At 34.5% G+C, this 12,089-nt stretch overlaps 1 protein-coding gene across 1 annotated transcript; it reads left to right on the top strand.

The window, feature by feature from the left end:
- The first annotated feature begins 1,367 nt into the window (after positions 1-1,367).
- LOC123666974 (protein NETWORKED 1C-like) lies at positions 1,368-2,297 on the top strand. Its single transcript, XM_045600990.1, has one exon. The coding sequence runs from the start codon at positions 1,368-1,370 to the stop codon at positions 2,295-2,297; it is 930 nt and encodes a 309-aa protein (XP_045456946.1).
- The last annotated feature ends 9,792 nt before the right edge of the window (positions 2,298-12,089 follow it).

Genomic DNA, 12,089 nt, shown 5'->3' with positions numbered 1-12,089 from the left:
CAGGGATTTGCATTGAATGAGTACTAAATAAAACTTAAATAATTATGTCTGCTCGCAAACAAAAAAAAAACCGACTTCAATTACAAAAGTAGTTATCAAATCTCGATCAAATTCAGAAGAAACTTCAAGAAAACATCAGCTTTCAATTAAAACAAGAATAATTTAAATCGGTATACCCAGTGAAGAGTTGTGCCGCAAAAGTAGACCAACAAAAAAATGGTCAAGCAAATATGCATTATTAGATATAACTTGAAAAGTACTTGTCAGATCTCAATTAAATTTAAATGGGACCACATGACATGTAACACTTATCGATTAAAATTGATGCACCCGGTAGAAAGTTCTGAGGTAACATACATTAAATAATTGTGTTTGCAGGCAAACGAAGAAAAACCGACTTCAATTATATCGACAAGTAATACACAACATAACAACAAGTATAATACAACGTAAGTAGACAAAAAAATTGTCAAGAAAATACGCATTATCAAAGTTTACTCCAAAATTTGTAATCAGATCTCGATGAAATTTAAATTTAACCACATGATAAACATCGGCTTTCGATTAAATTAAAAATCATCAAAATCGGTACATCCAGTAAAAAGTTATGCGGATTTTCGAGAGTTTCCCTCGATTTCTCTGGGATAACCTCATCAGCTCTTGGTTTCCTTATCATGACACTAAACTAGGGATATCTCCTTTCCAACAAAAAAAGAATTATGAAAATCGGTCCATAAACGACGTAATTATCCCCGAACATACGGTCGAACTGAGTAACTTCCTCCTTTTTTTGAAGTAGGTTAAAAATACAGACTAATTGAGAACCTCCTTCTTTATTGGAAGTCGGTTAAAAAAAATATTTTCATGCTAATAGCGGTATGTACTAAAGTAAGACATAGTTGTTCCATTACTAAACGTCGGAATCAATTCTTGTAAAGTAATATAAGATTTCTATAAAAAGTTATTTTTTACAAATTCCTTAAATAAGGAGTTCTTTCAACAATTTTATTAAAAAATGTTTTTAATAGGTAAATGTTTGAAATATTTAAATGAGATTCCTTTAATAAAAATTACTTAAAAACTTAAAAAAATTACACAAAAGATACGCCCACGTACGCTTAAAACATTCTTTAGGCTTCAGTACAAAACCTCGTAGTGATTTTTTTACGCATACCGTCGCACATATAGCTACGAATAACTTGCGACCCCTTGGGTTTGTGCGAACATGTAGCTGCCTCCGGCGATTCTAGAGCAATAACCCTCAAGCTTGGCAGAAAATATCGTAAGATAGTCTGCTTGTAACGCTCAAAGTGAACGCACGCTTGGTTGTTCAATCTGGTCAGTGCTGCTCAAAGTATAGTTTAAAAATGTTCACCTGTGCAAGTTGTGGAGAGCAACATACCGATGGGCCATCTTGTAGTGTTTGTAAACTGCAATATGACTTTTCATGTTCCGGAGTGACAGAGGTCGGGTTTCGCAAACTTGGCGAAAGGAAGAACACCTGGCGATGCCTTAAATGTAAATCATGCCTGTCCCCGTCCCCTGCATCATCCTCGCCTAAGACAAGCCAACTTGATAGAATGCAGGAGCAACTCAATAATATAGCACTGCAGCTTGAGCCACTGGCGCGTTTGATGGAAGATGTAAAATATATCCGCGAAGAGCTAAATAGCTTAAAGGACTCGCAAGAGATGTTGCATCATCTTTTCAACTCGCTATCAGGAAAAATGGACAACTTGGAGTCTAGAGTGTTAAAAGTGGAAAAAATTGCCCAGGACGTGCCTCTTCTGCAAGCTGATGTTGCCAAAATCTATCAAGAGCTGGAAACTCGGGATCAATGGGCCAGAGCAAACAATATAGAAATAAGAGGCATACCGCAAAAGAATAACGAAAACCTTTTTGAAATTGCCAAAAATATAGGACAACTCTGCAAATACCCCATAAAGAAAGAGGAAATAAATTACATCGCTCGAATTCCTACTCGTTTACCTAACAGAGAAAAATCAATAATTATTTCATTTCATAACCGATATACGAAAGAAGAGTTAGTTGCTTTGGCTCGCAAATCAAGTGAACTCAATCTATCTAACCTAGGTTTCAATACTTCAAAAAATTTTTATTTAAACGATCATCTCACGCAACGTAATAAAACTCTTCTGTCCAAAGCAAAAACATTGGCTAAAGAAAGAAATTTCAAATATATATGGGTTAAACACAGCAAAATAATGGGAAGAAAATCTGATACATCACCAATTTTTTTTATACAGAACGAAAAAGACCTCTTAAAAATAGACTAAAAGTTTTAAAATTCTTATTAATATTCTTTGATTTACATTGTACATTAGAAATCAGCACTTTGAGAATCGCATGCGTTGCCGGTTGCCTTTGTCTTACTCATTGCTTAGATATCACTAGAATAGTCATCGCAATTTCACGCTTACGATTGTTTCTCACTTTTGTAATTTCTTGCGCGCGGCTTATTATGCTCACAGTGTTAGCGTCCATAATCGTGCGCACAGTGGACGGAACTTTAAGCTGTAATTTGCTTGAACTGCACTTTACTACCGCAGCTATTATTTATTTATACCATTCAAATACCCACGGTAAGAAATCTTTATTATTTGTTATATATAAATTCATTCAGAAGCTATGTTTCTTTAAAAGTTTGTTACTGAAATCTTTTAAATCATACTCAGGTCTATTTGTTAATTTATTTTTAAACTATGCTATTTTTATATTAAAGTTTTACAAATTAAAATACAGTAGAATAAACTATTTCGACCACCTGATATTTATTTCTTACAGCATTCGTTTAAACTACTTGATAGTAAAGTATTGTATTGAAATTCTATATACCGCTGTTTTATTTAAGCCTAATGATGTAGTTTGTTATGTTTTATTTACATCGATATTCATATTATTTTTGTCTACCCTAATTTTATTTTATTTTATATGGTTCTCACATTCTTTATTTGTAAACGCTTTTGTCCATCATTTATTGTTTTTTATCGACCTATTTATTTCTTATTTTTCGATTTACTTAGTAATAGAAAAACTACAACATAATGGGTAGTTATAGTATTAATATCTATCATCAAAACACTCGGGGACTGCGAACAAAAACTCACGGGTTTAAAAGAAATCTGCTATTAAATTCCTACGACATCGTTTCGTTAACGGAAACGTGGCTTCTCGACGGCATCGGTAATAATGAGATCTTCGATGATCGGTACGTAGTTTGGCGCAGGGATAGGAACTATTTTATCACACAAGAAAAGTTAGGCGGAGGTGTCCTTTTTGCCGTGAATAAGAAATTTATGGTAGTAGAACGACCTGAGTGGTTTTCTACGGCGGAAGACTTGTGGGTCACCTTGTCATGCAGCAAAGATAGTCGTAAACTGCGACAAATCCACTTCTGTACCGTCTATCTCTGTAGTGCTAACCTTGGTAATTCATTTAATGTACAACTTCAAAACTTCACTGAAAACTTATCATTAATCATAAATTCATGTCCAAATGATGTATTTGTAATAATGGGAGATTTCAATTTGAGTAATATTGCGTGGTCCTACGAAGCTTACAATTCCCCTCAGTTCTCGAACGCAGCAGGTGAAGCACAAATCTATTTTCTTGACACCTTGGCTGAATGTAATTTAACTCAATACAACCATTGTCATAATATCTATGGTAGGCTTTTGGATCTAGTACTGTCTAATACTGATTGCTTGGTCTCTGCCTGTGACTCACCATTAGTGCCTGAAGATGCGCACCATAAATCACTAGAAATCCACTTGCATCTACATGACGTTGAGTTACTTGAAACTAATATACAAACAAAATATTTTTTTGCATCTGGGGATTATAATAGTATTAATTCAGATCTTGGTAATATAAACTGGAGCCATCATCTAAATAAGCATTCCTTGGAGGACGCTATATCTTGCTTTTATGGAAGCCTCCATGACCTTATAGAAAAATATATACCACATAAAACTATCAGAAGCAATACTAAATTTCCACCTTGGTATAGTCCTGCGCTTAAGAAACTCCTCAAGGAAAAATGTAAATACTTTCGAAAATATAAGGTATATGGCAATACTGCAGATTACGAGGCTTTTTCGTTGCTTCGTAAGAGAGCTAAGCTACTTGAAGCTAGTTGTTATAGGATTTATATTGAAAAGTGCGAAGATACTATAAGCAGGGACCCCAAAATCTTTTGGTCTTTTATTAAAAACAATAAAAATAGCACTAATTGCCTTCCCTCATCCCTGAAATATAATGGACAAATAGCTAACACAGGACCCGAAGCCTGCTCTCTCTTTTCTACATACTTCGAAAGTAATTTTCTTGCACAAACTCATGGTATACATAGGCATAGTAAGAAATCATTAACTTTTATTAATAATTCTACAATATGTAATATCCCCGGACGAGGTAAGAAGATTACTTATAGATATCGATCTCACGAAGGGTATGGGTCCTGACAACATTCCACCTCTATTCATTTCACGTTGCTCCGCTTCCTTAACCGAGCCTCTTACACTTTTATTTGGGCGTTCCATTTCAGAAGGCGTAGTTCCAAAAATTTGGAAGTCCGCTTTCATATCCCCGATTTTTAAAAGTGGTAGTAGTAAATGTGAAGTTAAAAATTACAGGCCCATTTCCAAATTATGTATATTCGCTAAACTATTTGAGCGCATTGTTTACAGACAAGTATATGGATTTTTTTCAAACTTCTTTATTGATGAGCAGCATGGATTTTTAAAGCACAGGTCAACTGCATCTAACTTGTTGACATTCGTTGATTATGTATCTGAAGGTATGAACTCGGGAGGACAAGTGGACACCATATTTACCGATTACAGCAAAGCTTTCGACCGTATAGACCACTCTTTGCTTCTCGAAAAGCTCTATTTGGCGGGAATCCATGGCAGTCTCTTCAGGTGGTTTTCTTCGTATATCGAAAATAGATCTCAGGCTGTAGTTCTTAATGGTTTCTCTTCTGCATGGTGTCATGTACCATCAGGTGTTCCCCAGGGATCGTTGCTGGGACCTCTTCTCTTTAACATTTTTATAAATGATATAAGCTCATGTTTTCAACATTCACAATTTCTTTTGTATGCAGACGACATGAAGGTATTTAGAACTATAAAAGATTTGACTGACTGTAACTTGCTGCAGGAAGACCTGGACAGACTCGCGGAGTATTGCCATAATAATAAGCTAGACCTCAACGTATCTAAATGCTCTTCAATGACTTTCAGCCGCTCTTCTAAAGCAATACAGTTCCCTTATAAATTGAAAGCACAAGTACTAGTAAAGGTGTCAGAAGTTCGTGATCTCGGTGTCATTCATGATTCAAAGCTTACATACAACAAGCATTTGGACTATATTATCAATAAGGCTAATAGATCGTTAGGATTTATCTGTAGAATGAGTTCGGAATTCAGGAATATTAAAACCTTAAAAATTCTCTACTGCTCCTATGTTCGTAGCTCCCTGGAGTATTGTTCTCAGGTTTGGAATCCGCAATACCTTATTTATATTAATAGGCTAGAGTCAATCCAAAAAAGATTCCTTAGACGCATACAATCTAAATGCAAAACATACGATTCTAGTTATGAATCTAGAGCTAGGAGATTCCATCTTCTCCCTCTTTTTGAAAGACGTCGTATAGCTGATATTGTTACCTTACTAAAAGTTGCTCAAAACAAAATAGATTCTCCCCTACTTTTATCGAAAATTTATCTGAAAGTCCCTACAAGGTCCACAAGAATTCCATCTCTCTTGTATACTCCATTTAGTAGCACTAATTACCGAAAAAATGCTTTCTTAATTAGAACCTCTAAAGAAATTAATACTTTGAATGACATTACAGAACTTGATTTTGATTTATTCAATACATCAGTCGATGTTCTAAAAAGAACTATGACAAGGCACTGGTTTGATGCGATTTCTTAAAGTGTGTATTAAGCAATTTATTATTATATTTATCATTACCTGCAGTTTAAGCTATGGTTTTTATTTTTTTTTATTTAGCAACTGTATGTATAAACATGTGAATTTTTTGTGTAATAGCTTTAAAGTTAGGTTTTGTGTTGACAAAGCACTGGATTAACGTAATTCTGTATAACTTGTAAATATGTTTAATTGAACGCTGTGCAATGATTTTGTATTAGTCACTGCTTACTGTACAAGCTCTAGTTTTTTATGTAGCAACCGTATGTGAAAACTTTTAAATGGTGTATTTTTATTTTATTTTTTATGTAATTAGCTTTAAACTAAGTCTCTGTACACTGTCTGTTTTCCAAATAAATCAAAATAAAATAAATAAAATAAATAAATAAAATAGTCGATTTTTCACGATTGATACTTATTAGTACTCTAGTTTCAAACATTGTCATGTGTACTTACTAGAAAAAAGTTACTTTGTGTTTACTTAACACAAGAGTAAGATAAAATTTGAGAAGTATGCAAAAGAACAAAGAACAAGCCATAAGACGCATTAGTGTACACAGACGAACTCGTAAGGTACAGCTTTTTGTGTAGTACTCTACCAGGACTTCGCTGTTAACAGTATAATTATGCTGTTAATAAACAAACCTCAATATTTTTTTTATACAACTAAGTCGGCAATGAAGCGTGCGTCTCACGTAAGCGATTACTGTAGCTTATTGACGTCTGCAATACCTGAAGCAAGCGCGTTGTTGACCTTATCCCCAATTCCCCCAGCAGCTCTGATCACCTTACTCACCAACAGGAATACAACACTGCTTAAAGGCTGTGTTATTTAGCTGTGATCTTCTGTAAGGTCAAGGTATTTCCCCAGTCGGGCTGCTCCATTTTTTAAGCGGGAAATTTTTTGCTGTTCCTTACCTCATATAAATGTGCAGATATATCATGTACAGCACTATATATCTTGTGCATATAGCTTTTTTATTATTTTTAACCTTTTGTTGAGTATTTTTTTTTTTTACTTTATCACTCTTGCGCTTACGAGTCCCGTGGTAACATCATTTCTCACCACCACGGGGAGACCGTTAGAGATCTCTTATAGAGATAATAATAATAATAAATAAATATCTTATAACATACACACACGGTTAATAAGTTCGCCCTTGCCAATATCCTTTATAAAAATGACTTACTTGACTGATTATGTTATTTTTTTTAAAGTGCAATAAAGAATATATATGTATATTTATTTATACATACATTTAGAAGGAGACGCGATTCAGTTTCAGACTTATTTTATTTCACTTAAAAAGTTCCCCATTCAACTCAACTGTGTTTATATAAAACGACGAAACAATATAATATTCAATAACTGTCTGCGAAAGTAACAAGCTTGCGGAGTTACTAGTTTTTGTCGTCAGTACGTTCGCTTTTACAATTTGCATTCTTGGTCTGAGAATATCAATTTTAGTTGAACGAATTTAATTTAGGTAGCGTTATGAACAATTATTTTTCTTAAATCTTATTCAATTGTTTCGAGTGATTTTTTTTTTCTTTTGATGTTTAAGTTGTCTGTTAGAAATTTATTTTTGTAACTAGAACATTTTTTTTTACAACTCCAAATACGATTTTGTATTTTTATTTATTTTTGTTTCGATGCTAGTTGTAAGTTATACACAGGCGTTTAATGTAGTAGGTATCGCTTCAGCCTGTAATATCCCACTGCTGGGCATAGGCCTCTTTCCCCGTATTGGAGAAGGAGCTTAATTCACCACGCTGCTCCAATGCGGTTGGTGGATATACTGAGTGGGTGGTACATGTTAACAACCGGGACCGACGGCTTAACGTGGTCACAATCACCCACACCACGGCAAACATCTTTATGGCTAATACAAACATTTGTCATGTACGGCGATCGAACCCGCAACCGCCAGCGCAATAGTCACAGATCAGTGCTGTGACCGTTGCGCCAACGCGTCGCATAAATGATTATGTAGTAGTCATCAACGTAATAGATATGTTAGGCGTAATGTGGGTATGTTTCTGTGAATACAATATCTGTATCAAATAAGCAAGAAAAAATCATAAAGCAATTCATTCATATCACTTTTTTAACCACTTTGCTATACTTTTCTCATCACAATAGGGTACAACAAAATTTTAAAAAATCAGAAGTGACATAAAGGTGATATATGCCTGTTACAATGTTCGAAGCAATTGAGAATATTTGTTAGTCGTACAGATGTTTGTTGTGGTCTGGGTGTGTTGTGTATATGGGACCACAGTATATCAACACACTCGAGGAAGTTGAGTGTGTTCTTGCGTTTTTGAAGTAAGAATTCTTTACACATGGGGAGTAAGATTGGTGAATACGTTACGAGAGCGTTACGAAAAATGTGGTCAGTCGAGGCGAACGGAAGTTGAGAGGGAGATATAAGTTAGATGGAGCTAAAACTCCTCCGAAACGGCTTGACCGATTCTCATAAAATGTTTTGTGTGCATATTAGGTAGGTCTAAAAATCGAACAACATTTATTTTTCATCCCCCTAAATGTTAAGGGTAGTCCACCACGCAAAATAGGCGCAAAGTCGTCGAGTTGCGGAAACCAGCCCGTGTTAACCATACCATACCATACCAAGGGTAGTCCACACCAATTTTTTTTTTAAGTTTTAGACAAATTTTTTATTCTTTATTTTATTATGATTTGGCGTTGAAAAATACATACAACGCTTAATTTTCACCCTTCTTCCCTATTTTTAAATAGCGTTTAGCGGCAAGACAACGTTTGCCGAGTCAGCTAGTAATGCTATAATAAAACTAGCTGTGCGTAGACTTCGTCCACGTGGAATTTAACAAAAAAGTTATTGTTATAAAATTAACTTCTAATGTAAAAGTAGTTTAAGTTACTCCTTACTAGATCAACTATCTGCCAGTAAAAGCCATGTCAACATCGGTTCGGCTGTTTCAGAGATTTGCCGAAACAATCAGACAAACAGACAGAGAGACAAAAATTTTAAAAATGTGATTTTGGTATATGTACCGAGTATACATTTATTAAAAAGGGGTAGTTTTAATATTACAGACAGACACTTCAATTTTATTTATTTGTAAAGATAATAAAAAAATATTTCTAACAGACGGTAGTAAATAAGATATATCTGAAGAAATTTCTTGAGATGTACGAGGGTATTCGCTAATCCCTGTTTGATCAGTGTTGTGGAATGAGCTCCCTGTCGCCTTCCTTATCTGAGGCCTTTGGCTAACGGAAACACGGTTATATTTTTCTAAGAATTCAAGTTTATAATATAGAAATCTCTATAAATATTACGGAAAGAAGGAATCGTTCTTACCAGTTTAGATAAATTGAAGAATAACTGCACTAAAAACATCCCACTGCTGGAAAAATACCTTTTCATTACATAGGTAAGATTATGGACTAATATCCATAATCCTTCTAATATGAGCCAAATTTTTTTCTTTGAGACACACTGAGAAAACTCATTATGGTATACACACTCAGCGGGAATCGAAACCGTAACTGCCAGCATCAAGCAAACTCATCCCATCTATATCAGAACGGTTGTTGGAGCGCCTATCAGTTTTTAGAAGCAAACTCAATCTTGTAATTTGTATGCGCTTGACAATTTTTAATTCACCGTAATTTTTTATTTTATATTTTATATTACTTTGTTCGGGACGGTCTCTCTTCTACTAATCCTTCAACGGTCGTCACACTAAATCAGTTAATAAATTGTATTATATATTAGTTTCATTCAGATCAGTTCAATGAAACAATTTTCCACCTGAATTTAACTGAAAAAAGTTCACTTATAGACAGATTCCTTTTTTCAGATAAACACGAATGAAAACTTTTTACCAGAAATTTATTAAAATGTCTTCACTGTCGCCTATCACAATCAAGATAATTTTAACGCCATCCGTGTAAAACTTATCTTTAATACTTAGATTTTGCTCTTCGTTCATTCGCTTGTCGCACAGAGATATCACGGGAACCTACACTTGAAACTTTTTACAGATTTTTTTTTTATTTATATAACTAGGTCGGCAAGCGTCCTGGCGGTAAGCAAATACTATGGCTTATAGACACCTACAACACCGGAAGCATCGCAAGCGCGTTGCCGACCTTTTCCCCAATCCCCCCAGGATTTCTGATCATCTTACTCACAAACAGGAACACAATACTGCTTGAAAACAGTATTATTTAGCTGTGATCTTCTATAAGGTCGAGGTATTATCTAAGTCAGGCTGCTCCATATTTAATCAGAAAATTTTCAGCTGTGCCCTACACCAGTTAACTTACAGGATTTTCATACAAGAACGGGTATGCGAAGTTCTCAGCTCTTGACAATTATCGATCGTAAAATAATGATATGCAACTGCTTTAAATCTGACTCCGAATATCACTTTAGCAGTTTTTTTTTATTATTTAAGACAAAAGCAAACTTTAAACTCATCAGCAAATAGAAGTAGTAAAACTAAGAACGGAGCGAATAACAATGTTACGTCAATATTAACGCGTAATGAGGGTAGTTAGGAAAGTTTACAGCGCTGAAAACTTAGTCCTTAGCTGATTTGTTTCGTCGCTTTGCATTTATAGATCTCAGAATTCATTTCTGCTCAAACTTCTTCTGTATTAACATTTTATTACGATGTCTCCTGGAGAGGTATATATATACTCATAGTAGGGGATATATCCGCCAACCCGCATTGGAGCAGCGTGGTGGATTAAGCTCTCTATAGATATCCGTAGTTTTTGCTTAATTACGCTATTATCAACCAAAAAAGTATTTCCAATTGAGCGAGCAACGTTTAAAGGCTGTAAAATATTAACCTACAAAGATCAAAACATTACACATAAAACGAGAATAAAATCATGTCAATATAAATATTATTTCTAGCTTCAACCGCAGTCACAGGCTTGTTGCAAGTGTTGCTAATAAAAACGGATCAAAACTGCCGAGTCCAGATCGTCCGTTGCCAACAAATCGCCTCTCGTACCCGAGTTTGTATTGAAACTTTTGCAATTAACAGTTGTGTGTACGTCTTTTGATAGATGTTTCGGTTTACTGTGTTACGATTTGTTGCTTATAGCTAAATGACATAATAGATGGGTGCAAAATTGGATCCACAAAGGTCATTTTTCGTTTAGTTTAATAACTTAAGTTTGTGATGTATGTACATGATCGTGTCTCACAAGAATAATTTAAATTCTATATATGTGCGTTAATTGATGAAAGAAGCACCGTAAAAACATGTTATATTTTTAAATTTTTTATTTTAGAAGTTTAACTGAGGTAGGGCAGAAAATATCCTGCTCAAATCTGGAATATTCCGATTGGGAAAGTACGCCGTACCGTACTGAAGATCATAGCCAATTAATTCTGTTTTCAAGCAGTGTTGTGTTCTTGCTGGTGAGTAAGAGGACCTGAGCCCCTGGGGGGAAAGGGGGATAGGGTTTGCAACGCATTTGCGATGCTTCTGGTGTTATAGACGTCTATAATGACTTACAATCAGGTGAGCTGTAAACTTCTTTGCCGAACAAATTATATTAAAAAAGAATCCTAGAAGAAAAATCACACACAACATAATAATAACACGTAACATAAAAAAGGGCGTTGACCTTTCTTGGAAACTTTGCGATAGAGCACGTTGTATATTTCATTTTTGCGCACAAACACAACATTAAACACATTATATATTAAAGTAAAACTAACACATACAAATATCTTGTTGCAGCTTATTCCTGCTTTGAATAAAATAAACAGGAGCACTATGATTTCTATTATTGCGGAGACCTCTCAAAAGCACACACGGATTGCATCAGCTCCGCAAACATAAGGCTATTTTAATAAAAATGTTCTCGACTTTCACGAAAGAATTTCTCATCCATCTGAAGGTATTCAAATAATTCACAAATTTTCTTTGTTATAATTATATTTTTTATAACTACTGGTTTTAAAGCCCCGTATATTTGTTAATCAATCATACCAAATTTATTACATTTTAGTGGAATGTATATTCAATATTTTACATCTAATCTTAAATTATCTTAATTAATCTTGTAATAATTATTTAATTAATCTTGTATATATTTATTCATAATACAAAGTTTT

Source organism: Melitaea cinxia, chromosome 2 (genome assembly GCF_905220565.1).
Source record: "Melitaea cinxia chromosome 2, ilMelCinx1.1, whole genome shotgun sequence".
Taxonomy (NCBI): Eukaryota; Metazoa; Arthropoda; class Insecta; order Lepidoptera; family Nymphalidae; genus Melitaea; species Melitaea cinxia.
The sequence above is the reverse complement of the archived record's forward strand: the minus strand, read 5'-3'. Positions and strand labels throughout refer to the sequence as shown.